General features: G+C 37.0%; 2 protein-coding genes across 8 annotated transcripts in view; one reads left to right on the top strand and one right to left on the bottom strand.

Annotated features, from left to right (window-relative positions):
• Window positions 1-1,116: 1,116 nt before the first annotated feature.
• The window catches only part of LOC105342557 (pleckstrin homology domain-containing family G member 7), a 34,499-nt gene continuing 16,436 nt past the window's right edge, over window positions 1,117-19,179 (bottom strand). The window contains exons 1-21 of one of the 7 annotated variants that reach the window (XM_034449359.2): window positions 11,891-12,129; window positions 10,960-11,023; window positions 9,823-10,501; window positions 8,812-8,960; window positions 8,680-8,717; window positions 7,719-7,796; window positions 7,530-7,609; window positions 7,227-7,372; window positions 7,101-7,141; window positions 6,910-7,008; window positions 6,670-6,822; window positions 6,486-6,581; window positions 6,292-6,393; window positions 6,021-6,137; window positions 5,733-5,907; window positions 3,761-3,876; window positions 3,572-3,665; window positions 3,378-3,460; window positions 3,150-3,285; window positions 1,566-1,663; window positions 1,117-1,465 (exon numbers count right to left, since the gene is read on the bottom strand). In XM_034449359.2, the coding sequence (XP_034305250.2) occupies window positions 1,367-1,465; window positions 1,566-1,663; window positions 3,150-3,285; window positions 3,378-3,460; window positions 3,572-3,665; window positions 3,761-3,876; window positions 5,733-5,907; window positions 6,021-6,137; window positions 6,292-6,393; window positions 6,486-6,581; window positions 6,670-6,822; window positions 6,910-7,008; window positions 7,101-7,141; window positions 7,227-7,372; window positions 7,530-7,609; window positions 7,719-7,796; window positions 8,680-8,717; window positions 8,812-8,960; window positions 9,823-10,262 (2,340 nt within the window). In that variant the 5' untranslated portion in view covers window positions 10,263-10,501; window positions 10,960-11,023; window positions 11,891-12,129 and the 3' untranslated portion in view covers window positions 1,117-1,366. Of the gene's footprint in view, window positions 1,466-1,565; window positions 1,664-3,149; window positions 3,286-3,377; window positions 3,461-3,571; window positions 3,666-3,760; window positions 3,877-5,732; window positions 5,908-6,020; window positions 6,138-6,291; window positions 6,394-6,485; window positions 6,582-6,669; window positions 6,823-6,909; window positions 7,009-7,100; window positions 7,142-7,226; window positions 7,373-7,529; window positions 7,610-7,718; window positions 7,797-8,679; window positions 8,718-8,811; window positions 8,961-9,822; window positions 10,502-10,941; window positions 11,235-11,890; window positions 12,130-12,869; window positions 12,957-13,497; window positions 13,711-19,179 lie in introns of those variants that run through there. The other 6 variants (XM_011449550.4, XM_066082147.1, XM_034449360.2 and 3 more) reach the window with 6 other exon arrangements.
• LOC105342558 (uncharacterized) lies at window positions 14,790-18,573 on the top strand. The gene is made up of 3 exons (XM_011449553.4): window positions 14,790-15,934; window positions 16,085-16,195; window positions 16,420-18,573. Exons 1-3 carry the CDS (start codon window positions 14,881-14,883, stop codon window positions 16,599-16,601), a joined length of 1,347 nt encoding a protein of 448 aa, XP_011447855.3. The 5' UTR covers window positions 14,790-14,880; the 3' UTR covers window positions 16,602-18,573.

Here is a 19,179-nt window from a genome sequence, read left to right as displayed (position 1 = left end):
ATACTACATAATTAATTAAGAAAACCTATTAATATTATACATAAATAAGTGAAATCACGGAAAATTTGCAAAAAATGATTTCAATCCCATGACAATGACATTACAAATGTTCATAAAGGCATTAAGAAAGCAATGTAAGTAATTTTAAAATTTTAATTACTAAGTGAATTCACGGATATATAATGGATCACGGAAGATTGGCTAAAAATGCCTTCACTATATACCTGTACGTGTATATTGTTTATATTTATTGTACTAATGAGCTGTATAGCTTAAAGTTAATAAATAACTGAACTGAATATACAAATGTTTATAAAAGGCATTTATTAAGACAGCTCGATTACGTAAAATCAAGATAATTTTAAATTATTCCATAAAACACAACGTTAGCAATTATTTGGGGTTTGCTTAGATCGATAAATACAGGTAATCCTTGATCGTTAATAATACCTATATAATATATTGAAAAGGGGCGAAACCTCTCAGCGCGAACAAGTGATCGGAGCGAAACCACCCGTTACCGTTTTACCTTGGCTTAAAATTTTTTTTGGGACGGGTGGGGGTTAAATTGGAACGATAAAATACATTCCTTTTAATCGTCATACAAATAACGATTGAAACTATCTAGCATAGCTGAACTAAAGGATCGAGTGATGCTAAACATTTTACTCAATTCTTTTATATATGGTTTGTTTCAACCATAACCCCGTATCCCATTGGTGTCGAAGGGGCTCAAATGTCGAATATGTAAAAGGCGGTATGCGATATATTGGTTCATGTTTTGCAGGTATGAAACATTAAAAAAATAATAAGTATTTTATGGTTAAATATTGTACAGTCTTTTTAAAGGTTAGTTGTGATGTACTTCCATCCACATTAATATTATGCCTCATTCCACCAGAGCCTTTTGATATAAACGCTTTAGCTTTCACAGCAAAATATATGAATTCTTCCACCATGATTCGGGGCAACAAATATTTTTAAAAAAATTGAAAGACTGATGTAAGCTTTGTTTACGGGAAATATTTGGTTTGGTTTGGACGCCATACATAACAGATACGCCTCGTTGACGAAAGATGAGATGTCTTTAGCAAGTAAAAACAAATCACACTAGTATTTGATAAACTTTATGATAATCTTTATTCAGGCGAGAGAAATAACAATTCATTTGTAAAAAATATAAAAAAAATAATAATAACGAAAGACGTTAACCGCAGAAAAAGACAATAAACTACAATTTCCTCCGGTCAAAAATTATCTGATACACACCGATATGTATGGAATGAAAATATGAACTGTTTTGTAAAAGAAATCAATTAATGAAAGACGAAGGCATCAATGTATATGACGTAATGGTAAGCACTGGTCACGTGGGTCCGTCTGATACCGAGTTCGTCCTACTCGTGCACACGGACGACGTTCGTTGATTTCCGATGGCTTCGTTGAGTTTTTCCATCAATGAACTCTAAAAAATGTAACATTAAACCAAATAAACTAATAAACCATTGTGGGCAGAGTTTCTGATCTTGCATGGCGAGTATAAGAAGCTAGAATGGAGGCCTTACTTTGATCGACTCGGAGGCACACTGTAAAGTCAGTACATCCACTATCTGTTGGTACCGATTGTACTGTACTAGCACTGTCACGTGCTTAAATCCAAGCACTGTATCAACAATACAGAAAATCGGTAAAGTACATAAATGAATAAAAGTATCACATTTATAAACGATTACGAGAAAATACGCTAGATCTACGATAGTAATTTCGTCTACGACAATAATTTCGATAGCAGAAAACAGAAATCGCAATTCCGACATGACAGCATAAAAAAATCATAAAAAACATGAAAGTTGGCAAGCGTTGATTATTATACTTTGAGTTTTATAAGACTTTGCAAACGAGTTGAGTATGGACGTAGCTAAAAACACTGTAACCAAGACAACAGACTATAGAAAATCACAATACCAGGATAACGAATTGCTGTTTTGGAAATCAAACAAACATGGCAAATGTCTTACTAAAGAAGAGGGGGGAACAAGATAGCGCAAATGCCCATTTGGTTTTGTCGTAAAAAAACAATTTCAAATTAATTTTTTCCAAATAAATATACTAGATGTTATTATACTTTCATGTTATATACTGAAATCTGATTGGTTTAGACGCAGTTGATAATTCATTCTATTACCCTCAGCGTTAGCAACACACTTGGCGACGGGTAAAACAACGAATTGTTACCTGCGCGTATATTATGCGCGTACGGTTCGCCTAGAATTCACGTCATTTCTATACAAAATCAGTAAAATTTCTCTAAGATTAAGACATTCAGTATAATAAAATAAATAGTGCCTGTTTGGGAGGATAAAAGTTGAAATTGACACCTCTCGAAAAACATTGTCAACCGACGCGAATTTACAATGGTTTTCACGGGGTGTCAATTTCAACTGTTACCCTCCCAAACAGGCACTATTTATATAATGTTATAATGGACTATGACAAAAATATGAAGCCCAGACCCACTCTATTTAAAAAAAGGCATTGAAGTTCTAAAAATGACACTATTTGGAGGTTTTGACAGTTAAAATCGATTTTATGGTAAATTTACATCGTTTTCAATTTAGAAAGAAATTATGAGATTTGTTCATATTTTGATTTACTAGTATCTTATCTATCCTCATATAGGCAGCTTACACGCCTTATTCACTCATCTTCGTTTTATCATCCTTATAACGAGACCTATGGGCCATAACAGTCACCCGAGTATGAATAGGGTTTATTTTAATTTCTAGTATTCATTCAAATGATAAAGCAATCATGATAAACTGATAGAGGAAGATATGTTGATCAGAAGAGTATAATCTCACTTATATGACTATATACTATATATTTATATCATTACTATAATGACTTAAATAGTATAACGTCTCCATTCATTATATTCACGTAAAAATAAACCTATTGATTGCGCTGCTGATTTCCATAAAAATTAAAAAGTCAGATTCTTGCTAAATGAATATCATTTAAACCATATATGTGGTTTTATAAGACAATAAGCTTTCTAGAATGCTTCGATGGTTTTTACGATACGTTCGTCTTATACACCAGAAACTATATCATTTTTTGGAAGATTAAACAAAATAAAATGCTTGTACCTGATGCTTCAGAGGGACTGACGTCATACATACAGAGACGGTCTGTCGGAATAGGTTGCCGATACATTGTGTACGATTGCTTCTCATTGGATGATATTGTCGGCGTCATCATACTTGTGCTATCCAGAGAGAGTTTCTAATTGAAAAAAATATATATAATAATGGCCTTATTGATTAAAAAAGAAGTAATAAAGGATGAATAAGACTCTTTGAAATCATTTTTTTTACCTTTCTGTGAATTTTCTTTGGTTTTGTTAGCAATATCACATCATCAAATACGAACAGGTAAATGTCAAAACTCTTTGTAATTTCTTAAAAAGAAAAACATATTTTCACCACAAAAAAAAGCATTTTGGTTTGAACTGAATATTTTTCACGGGGTTATTCCATAGAAAAATACTAGTATATAATAGATATCTTACCGTTTAGTGTCACAAGACCCTCAAACAAAAGTTGTCGATCCTCGGTTGCCAGAAACTGTTCACACGGCTGGTGCTGTAAACTGGACCTTAAGAACTGGGAATAAGAATAATTGATAAAGGTACATGTATTCTCTCACAGAAAGAACGATATAGTGGTTGCTGATGGTTGTTTAATTTTTACAATCTTACCTCCGGTATGTAAGCTCGTGGTGCTAGCTCGGACACTGGTGGCCATATTAACTGTTTCTGTATCTCTTGTAATCGCTCAAAATTTTGCGCCCATTTCATTTTATCTTCCATTTTTTCTGTTTTGTAAAACGAAAATACAGTTATGCATATACAAATCTTTTAAACGATTAACCAAGTAAATGGCATTTTATAAAAAAATTTGACGTTCATGTATAACTGTTGTACTTTAGAAATATATAATGTTTTATATTTAATTGGTGTATTATTGTCAATATTTTGTTTGAAGTTATTAAGATAGAATTTAAATGTAAGGATCTATTTCAAATAACAATTAAGTTGACATATAGGGCTGGTATTGGTTACTCTCTTTACTTGATTTTAAGCCTTTCACAAGAAACTCTTAGGTTATAGATCTCATAATGTATAGTAATTGAAAAAAAAAAAAAGTTTCACAGTCGTTGTCCGAGCAGTATGAGTTATGAACGTTTTTTTTTTTTAATTTTTTAATTTTGTATTCAGTTTACATTCTATAAAACATGTTCTTTATATGCGTTTATTTACAACCAAGGACATATTAGCAATTATCGAAAGTCTCGCGTGACGCGATTTCAAATGTCACAATCCCTTTGACTTTTTTGCGACAAATAATGCACGTCGTCTGAGTTTTTCCAACAGAGAAAACAGGAAAACTGATGTGTGTAGATGTAGAAGGATTTTTACCAGGCGTTCGAACACTATCATCATTCACTGTACATTCAACTGAACTCTTTTCCGTATTGACAGCTGCATCCTTTGTATAAGGGGACGTACTTGATGCGGCAATGGCAAGGGCACGGAAAACTCTATGTGACCCACCCCATTTTTCTAATCTATAAACTTTCCTCCAGCATTTTGGCTTAAAATGTCACCAATTCACACGTTCTTTGCAGAGAACGAACTGCATCTGCTGTGCAGTATTTCTGCTACAATTGTACCATTTCCTACAGATGCTCTTGAAAGGCAAACGCAACAGTTTTTGCTCGGCATAATTTTTTTTACGTGGCACCTGTTTTGAGTAACACAGAGTGAATGATTCTTGTCCTCAAAAAAAATTGTGTTTCCACTAGGGTTATTGCTTTTACATGTACTGAAGTATATACATTTTCCATCGATATCTTTAATTCAAAGAGCCAATGTACATTTAAGGAAAAAAATCGAAGTTTATACAAAATGCTCAATTCTGCATAAAAAAAATAAAACGGTGTTTATAAATGCCGTTAATTTTTTGAAAGAAATACTATGCCCACAGATGGAATCAAATCAGGGCACAAAAAACATCATCTGTGACATAGCCAAAGGTTTAACCTACTGAGCTTTCCAGAACTTACAATTTACGATGTAAATATAGATCACTATGATAGAAACAGTTTATTGCAAAATTCGATCCCAGGGCCAGGGTGCCCCTAAAAAAATTATCTTAATTTATTCCTCAGAACAAAACCTATCAAAATGTCTATGATTTTTTTAGGGGTAGGCCGGTCCTGAAGGATATCTAGGCCAAAAACCTTGCAGAAATATACCATTTTACGGAGAAAATGCTGTTTTAGCCAACTTTGAAGATAAATAATAAAATTGCAAGAGCAACATGATGGCTACAAATGCAAATTCGAAAAATTTAGGAATATGTACGATAGAAAATAACACAAAAAACTTTGATTTTCAAAAGAGTTTTTTTCCCGGGAAATCCATCTCCCCAATAGGTCAAATCAATTGTTATTTGCAATAGACACTGCCATTTGTCTGGTAATGACAATGTCTACATTAGCAGTCGATGAGAAAAGTTCAGACACATTCTTCTTCATCCCCTCTCAGACAACAGACCATTCAAGGTTCTGCTAGAAATTATGCTCTTAATTCAAACCGGTTGTTATATGATTGCGATTGCGCGCTGTTTTTTAAAAAAAGGGGCGCGTGATAAGGCATTGTAACTTACGTAACGACATGTTGACTTTGTGTATGAGGTCCGAGAGGGCCTCTTTCTCCTGCTCGTCCTCAGTGTACTTCCTCACATTCCCGAGCAGTAAGGGGAACTTTGTACAGTGCTGGAGCGGAGCCACCAACAGGTCGGTCAGCTGTAGACGGTTACATCGCGGGTCCTGACTGCACCACTGTCAAGAACAATGTCAAAAACTATTAGTCATTAACGAACCTTGCTAGCACATATTGTGTGTATATGCATCGCAAGTAAAGTTGGGGTACTTAATAAATATTGATGCTTTACCTTTTCAAACTCGGCAAACTGGTCATTTTTCCTGAGTTGGTGTAAATAAGGCAGCGCCGTGGCGTAGTTCAGACAATATGTGTGGAAGACTCCCCCGTCCCGCGAGTGGGTCGTGAACTAAGGGGGTAAAGTAGGTCATAGCTCTATACAACATGTAAAGTTATCTACCAGGTACTAGTATGTCATTTAAATGTATATTATACTGCATTATGTGACATGCAGAGATATGCGGGTTATTTAAAACAGCACATCAACGATGAGAGTCGCCTACCCTCTCAAATGACTGCAGCAGAACCTCGGTATTGCCAAACTTCGTATTGCTGATGTCCTTCAGAAGGGAAGCGATGAAGTCCTTGCAGAACGTGTAGCTCACCTGTTGGATAGTTTTACTTAAATGAGACCCTTACACTGAGACGTAAGATGAAGCGACAAGTGTAGAAGGATAAGAAAAGAATAGATACACACGTAACACAGCTCGTCCAGATTGCCCAGCAGGTCCTGTGGTTCCGCGAACATTAGGAGGCCTTCTACTTGCACCTTTTTCAGAGGTTCCATGAAACACTTTTCACGAGATTAAAAAAAAACATTTTTAATGCATTTCCACAATCTTGTTATAATTTGAAAATGAGAAAGCTTAGGGTGTACGCACATGTTTAAGCACCATCAAGTGGTCGATGAGATAAACGCATTCTGCTTTGAAAAGTTCCCAGACTGCCTCGCGGCGTTTGCGTTCATTTTCCGGTAGAACAATGCGTGTAGGGGATTTGTCAGAACTAGCAATGAGATCTGTCCAGTGCAGTGACTAAAAAGATTCCCAAGTACATAAATTAGATTTGTAGTCATCGCAACAGTATATCGTTTATCTATAATGGGGTCTCTAATTTCTAACCTTATATATGGACAAATGGTTGTCTTTAAACTCGGAGGGCTTCATGTTCCGTAAAAGCTCATCCAGTTGGTGGAGAGACTCCTTGCTGCGGGCCTTCATCTATAATGTCACCAGTCAATGGATAATAGTTCACTGAAATCAAATTACCTAGTAATAACAGGTAATTATTGTTTCAAGACGCTTTGACCCACCTTTTTTATCAGGCTGAATGACGATTTTCCACGTCGGTGATCTAAAATGTAAAGAAAAATTGAAAAGTTTAAAGCCTCAGCGCGTTTTTAATTTTATAATTGTAACAATTTTTTGTTGTTTCCTGCCTTCTAAGTTCACTCTTGGTCCGGATGAAAGGTCTGCAATAGTGTTTCTTTTAGCCAGTCTATTGCCGTGATCACTCAATAGCAAATCACCGGGAATAACGCTCACATCGAAAGAACCGCGCGATCCTAGACGATCACTGATGTCACTGCAGAGGAGAAGGACAGAATCAGAGGCTCGTTTATTCATTTTTTCAATTCTTCTATTCATTTTCGTAGATCACTTTATGATATTACTCCTTTGGTTACAAAAATATTATCAATTTCAGTTGTCAATGTGTGTTTATCAGTGCATAGTTTACTAACCTCGGTCCATCTGCTTCGTCGTCAGATGAGCACGTGGATGACGTAGGCGACATATTGGTCGGCGACACATCTCCAATGTTCTGTAAATGACAATTCATATCGATTTCAGTGAACATTCTACACTTATATCTGTTTGAAGTCACGTCTTGATTCCCGCGGTGAGTTCCCGCGATGAGCGTGATTTCATACCTTGGTGTCAATCACAGCCGCCCGCCTGCCTCGTCTGACGTTGGACGGGGAGGGTCCACTGTCGTCTGCCAAGTCGGACTGCAAATGAATAGCAAAGACAAAGTCTTCTAAATATTGTGAATTACAAATCAGCAGATCATTGACTGTTTAAAGAAAGTAGAGTACCGAACAGCGAAGACCTAAAGTACTACTGTACTTGGAAGAAAGAAAAAAGTGACGAAGTGAAAGCCAAAAAAAAAACCCCGCTTCTGTAAGAGTATTTGCTCAACAAAAGACGTATATATTTGCAATGCCTAATTACTTTCCTGGGTTTTATTTTCATCTTTGACAGACAGGGTGTATTACCCCCCCCCCCCCCGTTCCTCGACTACTAAGAACGTACTAATATTGCATTTTTTATGTAATGTATTTAATGTTATTTATATTGTATTTATGAATACTTTGTATTTTGTGTATTAGATATTGGACTGTTTCCATGACAATTCACTACATTGTTTTCTTTCACGTAAATGACATGGACATGTTTGCACTTGGATTTTGAAAATACACAACCTAATAAAAACCTCGCAAAAACTGAGGATACAGAGGACACAATCGGTTACAAAGCTATAGAGAACAAATATATATAAAGCAATATAATCTAATCTAAGATTTAAGATACACAGTGAAGGACCCGAGTACATTTGGTACACAGTGAAAATTATTACATGTATCCTGGTTAAATGCCTGAATGGATTTTTGGATATTTGCAAGTTGTAAAAAGGAGTAATATTGCCCTAGGGATAGATCCACAAGTTGTTTTTTTAGGGTTTTACAAATATTTATGTCTAGTTTTTTTTTTTTTTTACAATACGAATGTCTTTATATTATATTTGTTTTCGGAAGCAAAAAAATCTGATATTTCAGTAAAATTTTAACAAAGCTGCAACACAAATCTCACAATTAAAAAGATTTCACTTGCCTTCTTTGTCGGGGACATTCCGCTGTCGTTGAAAGGATCTACGATGAGCAAAAAATCATATTTAGAAAAAAAATGTTGTATTCTTAATTTCTAATAAAACAAAAATTCATACGGACTGCAGATCTCTCTTACCTTGCTGGAGGTCGGAATCTGAATCAAACGTAAACTCTGGGCGGTCAGTGACGGTGACTGGGGAGACCCGGGGGGAGGGTCGGAGGTTGCCCTGGGTCCCTATCGCTGGGACACGCCCCTCGTCCTCTCTGCTGACTGACTCCATGCATCTAAAAGGTGTGATATCTACCTGAGTTAGTTTCCTTCCTTGTTAACTTCAAATAGACATTCAAACCCTGACAAACATTACTTCCCTGATTTTTAATGTTATTTTCCACAGTTATAATTGTGCATTTGTTAGTCTAGATATGTATTGGATAACTAGTAGTTTATAAGTTAATTTACAACACGCCTTGAACGGTTTTGGACTTTAAAAATTTACCATATATCTGTTTTCCTTATTTCTAAAGATTGCAAATAATTATTAGAAAGACAATACTTCCTTTTTGTGATATTTTCTACAATTTAACAAAGCGATCTGTTTGTAACAATGCAAGATCGATAGTTTATGAATCAAACGTGACCTTATAATATCCCATTACGGTAAAATGCTGGTCTACGAGTACTTCTTTTTCCATTTACAAATAGCTTAAGCTATACTGGTACAAGCATTTCAATGAAAGAAAGTTATCAAATGTGAGGATTGCATAAATTTTACCAATAAATTTCAAATCTGCTTATTACGTCACATTGATACACGTGCAATCCTTGTAGGACTACTGGTTATTTAGGCGTCTTTATTGAATTAGAACCATTTTAACAAGACCTTGGACTTTCGCTAGTATGTAAGTATCTTTCTTTGCGTCAAAACAAGTAAAAAATGACGCTGGTTTGAAGTTGAATGTACATAGATTGCGTAGTCTGTTGAATTCAAATAGCCAGGGCTGAGAGGCCAGCAATGAAATAGACAGGCCTACGTCAAATTGCTGTTTGACACAAAGTCCAAGCTCCTGTTAAAATGGTTCATGGGCGAATATGGTAGAACGTGTATCGCAACAAAATGTGTTTCTGTAAACACCTTTCATGTTTTACCTCTCTACGTTATTGGTCTGTGAATATCTGGTAGGCGTTATCTGTTTCTTGCTGTATTCATGGACTGGGGGCAGACACCCAGTGGACCTAGGGCTGACCATGTGAGGATGTGACGGCATCTCCCCCCTTGTCAGGGACGCACTCCGCTCCCTGGGTAGGTATGAATTCCATGCAGGAGTAACACTATTCCGGGTTTTCGTTGAGCAACTAGTCAATAACTTATCTTCCAGACAACATTGTACTGAAATGTCTCTTTGCCACGGAAACCTGTGATCAAAGCTTTCTCCAACAATGTCGAAATCTTCATACGACATTGCTAAATTTGAATAACCAAACTTGCGCTGAATATTGGTAAAAGAGTCTTCCAAAAGACGTGCTCTGTTGACATTGACCGCAGTCTTAGTAGTCAGACCGATGTCGTGTTCGTCACATTCGGACATTGACGATAAATAAGTGTGTGAACCGCATGATGGCGGCGCCAAAACGGAAGCAGACGACCGCCGCTTGGTGCCAACTTCCTTTCTGTGTTTGGCGGTTGGTTTGGCGGCCAAGTAGACTATGTCCGTGATATGGGTGGGCAGAGACCGCCTTTGCTTTCTCCTTCTCGGGGCTGTGGAAGCGTCAGGGGGCAAGAAGGTAGACTTGGCTCGATATTGGCGCCCTCTCGTCGCTCCTCTCCCTGTGTTTTAGAGAAATGACGGGTTAGTTCGACAAAATAGGGTTTTATCTCTTTTGATCAATGATTTTTTCATTAATTTCCATATTCAAGGTTAGCAAAAATACTACCGGGTCAATATTAGTTTTGTTTCGGTAAACAATGCATGATTGCTCAGGGTAGAATAAGTATGGCCGTCTGACACAATTCACTTGTTGCATATTATGCTACTTCATTAGTGATAAAGATCTCCAACAAAAGTACATTATATTCTTTTTAAACATTATTTCAACAGATTGGTGCGCTTTTTCAATGTACGCATACAATAACTAGATATTTGCCCGCTGGTATCTGATTGTACTCAACCAAATGCGCTGTAAATGAAATGTTATTTTACCCCCAGAAAAATAAAAATATAATGGTAATGAAAATATACAACACAAAGTAAATAAGGTATACATTACATCTAACGACGATCGTACCTCTAGCAATGCAGATCAACGTAAGAGTTCCTCGTTACATAACTTCACTTCTCTCGAGGAAGTCCTGTCAAGGCAGGTAATATATTTCTATTTCAGGTGGCAAAGTCAACAATATTTGAAACCTGTCCTCTCTTCTACCCCATTACAAATCTTATGTTTCAAAATGGAGGATACTTTTTATAGCACAATCGCTCGTATTTCTTTTACGACCTTGTCAAAAAATATGCATACATTTTGACATATCTTTCAAAAATGCGGTGATATCTCGACCTTGGGTGACTAGACGCTCCCTGTTTTCAGAGAGAGAGAGAGAGAGAGAGAGAGAGAGAGAGAGAGAGAGAGAGAGAGAGAGAGAGAGAGAGAGACAGGGGACAGACTGAGATGAAAATGTTTGATATGAATAAGAATAGAACCCACTGTTTCTGTCACGCTCCAATTGTTTAGTTTGATGCCTTGAAAGTATGAGATTATCTCAACCTTTTTTCATTCAAACTAAAAAAGAATGACCGAAGTCGATTGCCTTTTTCCCCGGGGTGCCCAACATTTACATACTATATATCCGTAGGATACCGGTATTAGCAAATCAATACACAGCACATCGAGGAGAAAATAGTGAGCGCCAAAAGCTTTTGAACTATGGCGGTGAAGGTTGGCTCAAAGAGGGAGAGGGTTCCCTTTTCATATTCTTATACCTACAGATGGCGGTCCGTTTCCCATGTTAAAATACTAATATTTTTATTTTAGAAATGGGCGTTCTCAAATGCAATAAGATAAGATAAACCCCCACCCCACCCCACCCCCACCCCTCCACCCCAGGGTGCAACAGTAGCCTACCTGATAAATCAGCAGTACCTTGTTCTCCATTTTATATTGAATTAAAGCATTCTTAACAAATGTCTTATTTTTAGCCAAAAAACTGTATTTTACTTACCTGCGTGCGTCAGGTTTGGCCAGTAGTGCAGTTATATCCCTAATACAGTTAATACAATACTAGTAATTCATATCTGTGCGGCAATCGTAAGATCTTTAAAGAGGGGTACGTCTGTCAAAATATCGTTGATTAGATAATAAATATTCTCAACGAACATTCGCCTTTTGTTTTTGCACATTTAAATGTCCTTAAACATGCACTTCCCACGTGTATATGTTCCCGGACCGTATTGTATTATATCTCGTTGATCCTGCGTTTCTTTCTTGGAATATGTACTCTAATTGAATAATTTACTCAAATTCACTCAAAATTGTTAAAAATGCTGAACAATTTAAATTGGTTGAAAATCAAATGAATAACAAGTACATGTATGTGTCAAAAATAAAACTGAACAAGGTGTATAGGGGTTACTTTATGAGCAATGACAAAGCAATTTGTCACTTAAACTTGAGAGGAACATCTTAGACCCTGAATGTTTTACATTTAATTGGTCATCGCGATCCAATCTTTACTCCCTGCGCCCTCGTCGTATGATCCTGGGAAAACACATAAATTCAGTTGCGCACCTCGATATGAGCAATGAAGCATGACCTTATGCTACCCTGGGCCCGTCTCACCGATGGACATCAGCATACATGTACTTTCATTATGATATCATATGAAACTTTAAATATTTGTGCCTATTTTTTTGTTTTGTAACGATAATTCTCTTCTCTTTTTTCTTTTTTTTTTTAGATATCTACTGTCAGGCACATTCACAACATGTATATACCCCCCTTGTCCCCCCTCACCTCTTTCAGAGTTTCATATCATTCTACTTAGCCTGAAATTCCGTAATTTCTTTTTAATTTAATGGAACTGGTTATTCATATGAAGAGAAGAGAAAACCACTATACCTGTATATATATCGAAAATTCACAAGTATTCTACCCGAGAAAGCTCTATACCTGTACATATTATAGGTATGTAAGTGTTGTACCTGGGAAAGCTACGGGCACCTGCAGTACCGAGGCCGTCCGTGTGAACAAGAGCCCGGATCAAACACCAGCTACACACACCGCCCCAAGCATCAATTATCATGTCAGTCCAGGCTCTGTGCAAAGGGAATCATCTAGATCAGAACCGGGGTAGACGGACTGTATACTTTACAATCTTCTTGAGAAAAAATCCTAATAAAGGTATCAATGACGGTAACCTCGAGTCCGGGTCAGGAGGAGGGAGAAGGTAAAATACTACATCGGGAAGTAAAATGCATCTGTCGTTTCGCAATACTGTTAAAAAGGTTTTACTTAATCTAAACGTTTAACAATTTATTGCGATTTGTTTATCTATATAATACAGAGGAGGAGGAGGAGGAGGAGGAGGATCGTTTATTGGAAGTTAGTAATTTGTGAAAACTCATATTTGAAAGTATTGATGGATGTACATTTGTGACCACCAATATCAGAACATGACCGTGTTATCTCCAAAGGGGACCTGCAAATATGACCTTCGTAATGCTCTTGTCATCTATTTGTTATATCGTTAACCTTAAAGTTTAATCCAATACCACGACCCCGTGATACGTAAATCGAACACTGTCCGACTCCACGTATAATTGTACTCACCCTCCTCCTCGTCGGAAAACTGGCTCTCCTGTTGTCCCATCCTGGCTCCGGAATCTTGTCCCAAAACTCAACTAGTGTCCTACCCATGAAGCGGAATATCCAACAGATATGGTTATATTACCAAATAAGAGTGATAGATTGAAGGTGGTAAGCCACTAAACATGATTGCACTGGTCGATGACTTTGTTTATTTGTATGTCAGCTGCCCACTGCGATGGCAAAATCGGGGCTGTTTATGAGGGTTAATTTACAGAAGGACCAAAGACACAATCGCTGGAATGATTTTATAAGTACTTGAGCTGACAAGCCCGATAGGGCTCGCCGTATGGGGGACTTCTGCTTCTGTCATGGGTAGTTGTGAGCGGATGCTGGTCATAAACTGTCGGTCTGAGATAACTGTGTGTGATAACTGTAAAGGAGATGAGCATTCTATCGCTTTACGACCGGCGACCTCTCTTGTACTCAGTCACCGACTAATTCGAAACAGACAGAACCGTTCCAACATGTGCTTCATGTGCGGATCTAGAGGGGAGGGGGGGGGGTCAGAGCCCCCCCCCCTTCCCCTGCAAAATTCATTTTTTTTAATTTACATTATAAAATTACCAAAATATGCCTCAGACCCCCCTTTCCCGGCAAACTCAAATAACACCGCCGAACCCACCCCTGGAAAAATTTCTGGATCCGCGCATGGACAATCTTGTTGACACGCATGGGCTGGTCCTCCTTCTGTGGGTGCACGCTTGTACGAGCAGTGTGTTTTCGAGAGAGGGGTGATGTGGGTTGATGAGTTGTTCGATACAATAGGTTCTAATTTAGAGGATGGTTATGAACCAGCACATTGGCTATCTAAACGGAGGTCAAAGAAACAAGTTTATTTAATTCATGGATGTAGATTTTGTGACACTTTGGAGTTTTCTTTTAAGAAATATTTTCAGAAGTTGATTTTTTTAAACAAACATTTTCTACTGAAAAAAATCTTTCAAAATTTATCTGGCTATGTAAAGAACTTGAAGTGGCACTCCTTCTTGCGTCGTCCGACAGGAGCTGCACTTATGTTGGGTCGAAATTCCATGAGGTTTCCAATATACCGTGTACTATATAAGAAATCTCTTTAACTTTGAAATTAAATATGGATCTAATTCTAGGCCTAAAGTATTCCTCACAATTTCTTCATGACAACTGTTATTTTTTTTTTATTTTGGTATTAAAAATTGCAATACCGGGTATATCGTACCTGCTTTTTTCCGGGATTCCCAGTCACCGACATAGTCGATAGTATCATTTTTCTTTTTAGTGTTCATAGATAAATATCCGACTTGCTTGCAGCCGGCTAACGATTACGTGTAACTGCGTTTTACGAATCTATCCGTTTTGCCGGTGCTAATGGAGTTCATTTCCAAGTTGCAACAAATATATTCAATTTATTTATTTGTTGCAGTGACAGTTCTGCAAAGTGTGACCTCGGAAATAAAATTAAACACCGTATTGAAGAGGCATCCTCCCGGGCTAGAGTCGCCAACAAAGGCATGGTGGGCCAAGGAAATAACGCCGGACGTCTATGTGGCCGGTAGACTGTCGGAGAGACAAATCAAATATGCCGCAGAAGCCGGATTTAAAAGTATTCTGTCCCTGTTTCCCTATGCCGATGACGAGGGGTATAATTTCGGAGGCGAACACCTACCCACCACTAAGGAAGCTGAGCGTGTAGCAGAAATGGCAGGTCTTAAATACGCTACAGCTCTCGGTCCTTTTGATGACTGGTCCAACCTACAGTCTGTCAAGAAAGTAAGCAGTATATTAGCTACGTTACCGCTCCCGGTATTGGCCCACTGTGATCGAGGCTACACCATATCTTTTGGGGTCCTGATGGATCTGGTTAACAAAACCAAACTTCAGCCAGACTTTGCAACTAAAGTTGATGCAAAAGTATTTTTTGACATGACAAAAGTCTTGGGCATGGACTTTAATATGGACTGCACAAAGGAGACACTGGCAAATATAACTGGTGAAGAAGTCAAAAGTGAATATATTCCAGAGTTAGAAAATGAACCTGAGGAGTGGTATGATTTTTGGCTTGCGGCACCTATTCATAAGAACTGGTATATAGCTGGTCAGATTTTACAAAGTCATATATCAGAACTTAAACAAGCTGGCTTCAAATCCGTAGTGAATCTGCGCATGCCTAAGGAGACTGTCACATTGCTCAATGTAAAAGAGGAGCCTGAATCTCACGATCCAGCATCTCGCCAAACCATCCAATCATTGAAGAAAAATATCATAGATAAAAAGAAACCAAACACATACATTTCTCCTGACTCTCCATACAATTTTGCCACAAAAAATTCAGAAGAATTTGGAGATGAAATTGGCTATAACCAAAATTTAGAAAAAGAAGCATTCCAAAAACAGAAATTTCCATACTACCATATGCCTCTGGGTAAAGTTTAGTTGATCCAATTTGCAAAACGTTATCAATGATTAACTGTCATGAGTTTCTGTATGGTCTACCTTGAAACCCATTTCCAAATCTAATGAATTTAAAATATTTGTTTTTGTTAATTTCTTTCTTTTTTTTATTCTACCATAGATCCTAACATTCCTTCCACAACTACTTGGTTCGAGACCTACAAAGATCAGCTGCTGGAGGCAAGTAGCAAGGGACCTGTCTTAGTACACTGCAGGGACTCATCAAGAGCAGGTACTTTTACTGTAGTTTGACTGTTGTCTAACTTAGATCTATGTGATTCAGTTGAAAGGGTGGACGTCTTAACATCTAAAATTTTCAGTGCCTGTATATATGAAGTTGGAACACCAATTTAATAGACCTGTTAACCTGGTCCAGTAATCAGTGAAAAAGAATTGATTACTGTAAAGATTATTACATGACATGATATGTCTATTAACAAATCATCATTTTCTCAGGGTATGTGTCTGTCCTGATTGCTGCTGTCCAATACAATAAAGACTTGACCTGGGCCCTACAGAGACTGGCTGAACTAGGACTAGAGGTTGGTCCTAAATACAGGAAAGATGTCCTAAAGACCTACAAGGCAATCCTAGACAAAGAGAACATCAACAGGACGGGCCGGGAGGAGGAGCTGTAGACACAAAGGAGACTCCATCAGCAAGGCCACCCTTTAAAAATTGTTTGTTTGTGTTCACCTGACTGACTGATAAAAATTGAGATACCGTATATTGCTTATTTTTTTACGCTTAGCCTAGTTAGTACATAATTCTGCGATCCCACCGTTTTTTTTATAAAATCCTGATAATATAATATCATGAGCATCAATCATTTATTAAATGCATTTTTAACTGATTTATACTCTTTTTTTATATGAGAATTTCATATTGAATTTTTTATACAACCAAAAAAAATAGCTTAAACACTGAGTTGGCAGGTGCAAACTAACAATTTATTTAGGTTGACCCAACAATATTAATATTTATCTTGGTATTCATGAGAAGAAGTATTATTTTTTGTAAAGTTTTATTCACATTTTGTGTCTGGTTTTTTTTTTTTATCAGAAAGTAGACATAGTCCAATCAGTGAAAAATATGTGCCATTTTGTAGATCACCTGAGCCAAAGGCTCAAGTGATCTTTTCTGATCACAATTTGTCCGTTGTCTGTCGTTGTCGTCGTTGTTGTTGTAAACTTTTCACATTTTCATCTTCTCAAGAACCACTGGGCCAATTTCAACCAAACTTGCCATAAAGTATCCTTAGGTGAAGGGGATTCAGGTTTGTTCAAATGAAGAGCCACGCCCTCTTTCAAGGGGAGATAGTTAGAAATAAGTGAAAAAGTAATGGTGTATTTTAAAAATCTTCTTCTCTAGAACCATTTGGCCAGAAAAGCTGTAACTTGCATGGAAGCATCCTCAGTTGGTGTAGATTCAAGTTGGTTCAAATCATGATCCCCAGGGGTACGGTGGGGCCACAATTGGGGGTCGAATTTTTACATAGGAATATATAGAAAAATATCTTTAAAAATCTTCTTCTGTGGAACCAATTGGCCAGAAAAGCTGTAACTTGCATGAAAGAATACTCAGGTAGTGTAGATTCAAGTTGGTTCAAATCATGATCCCCGGGTATACGATGGGGCCACAATTGGGGGTCAAATTTTTACATAGGAATATATAGAAAAATATCTTTAATAATCTTCTTCTCTAGAACCAATTGGCCAGAAAAGCTGTAACTTGCGTGTTAGCTTCCTCAGGTAGTGTAGATTCAAATTTGTTCAAATCACAATCCCCGGGGGTACGGTGGGGCCACAATTGGGGGGTCAAATTTTTTGCATAGGAATATATAGAAAAATATCTTTAAAAATTTTCTTCTCAAGAACCAAATGGCCAGAAAAGCTGTAACTTGCGTGGAAGTATCCTCAGATAGTGTAGATTCAAGTTTGTTCAAATCATGATCCCCAGGGGTACGGTGGGGCCACAATTGGGGGTCAAGTTTTTACATACATGTAATATAAAGAGAAATATCCCTAGTTTTGAAAATCAATTGAGCAGAAAAGCTGTTACTTGAGTGAAAGCATTCTCAGGTAGTGTTATATATATAGAAAAAAATCTTATAAAAAATCAAATAAAAAAGGATGAAACTAAAAATTGGGGGGGGGGGTCAAATTTTTACATTGGAAATAAATTTCATCATTCTCAAAAATATTTAGTATATAGTATTACTAATATGCAGTCATATTGACATTTGTTGATTCTCAGTTGTTTAGACTGTGGTCCTGGATAATTGTTGTGCCACATATAAGGTTCAAAGTTTGATGTAGGTTTATATTTAGCTGATTTTATTATGTCTAGTGCTGCTCAGGTGAGCATTGTGGCCCATGGGCCTCTTGTTTCCTTGACTGTTTAATTATACGAATTTTAGTTTATGACTGTTATTAAGGGGTACCTTTACTGATTTTTACATCAGTATAGGGTGGGTCAATCATTTAATGATGCAAAGGTAGTCGTGAGGATGACTTAAATCTCACCAACATCACTTTATTTTACAAATTTGTAATTGTTATTGTCTTATTCTGTAAGAAAAGTTTAATAAATTGTTTTTTCCTTTCCCAATTCATAGTGTTATGTCATTATAGTTCATGTAGCAAACATTTAAATTAGCAGTGATTGAAAAGGGAGTGGAGGAAGAGAGGTTCTGTGTTTGGATTCAACGCATTACTGTATTTTTCGGGGCATAGACCGAATTGCTCATTTTCAGACAAAAGGACAGACCATGTATGGTGTTCCTGCTAATCACTGAACGTTAATTAGTACTTGTTCTACATCGATCATTTGCGAACAAAATATATCTGTTTTATTTTAAAATTCAGAACCATATTCCACGCGTATCGTCCTATCATCTGTGTTTGATGCATGAACATAATTCTTCCAGACTCCCTCTCCTACATATCACATTTTACTACATTATATTTACATCTACCAAGTATTACTCCCTCTATTTATTACGGAAACTTTAAGTTAATTTGTAGCTCTATAGAAACAGCCAGACTGAAATCTACACGCCCCGTTTATCGATTGGTAGAAAACTACAGCGACTGAAACTGACAAGACTGAAATTGACACGCCTTTCATATCCCGAATGAATCATCAAAGAAATCATTTTATTGTTTAAATATAGTATTTGCATATATAAAAACCGTTTTTAAACTTCTTTCTTTT

The sequence above is a fragment of the Magallana gigas genome, chromosome 4, assembly GCF_963853765.1.
Source record: "Magallana gigas chromosome 4, xbMagGiga1.1, whole genome shotgun sequence".
Taxonomy (NCBI): Eukaryota; Metazoa; Mollusca; class Bivalvia; order Ostreida; family Ostreidae; genus Magallana; species Magallana gigas.
This window is presented reverse-complemented; position numbering and strand designations above follow the sequence as displayed.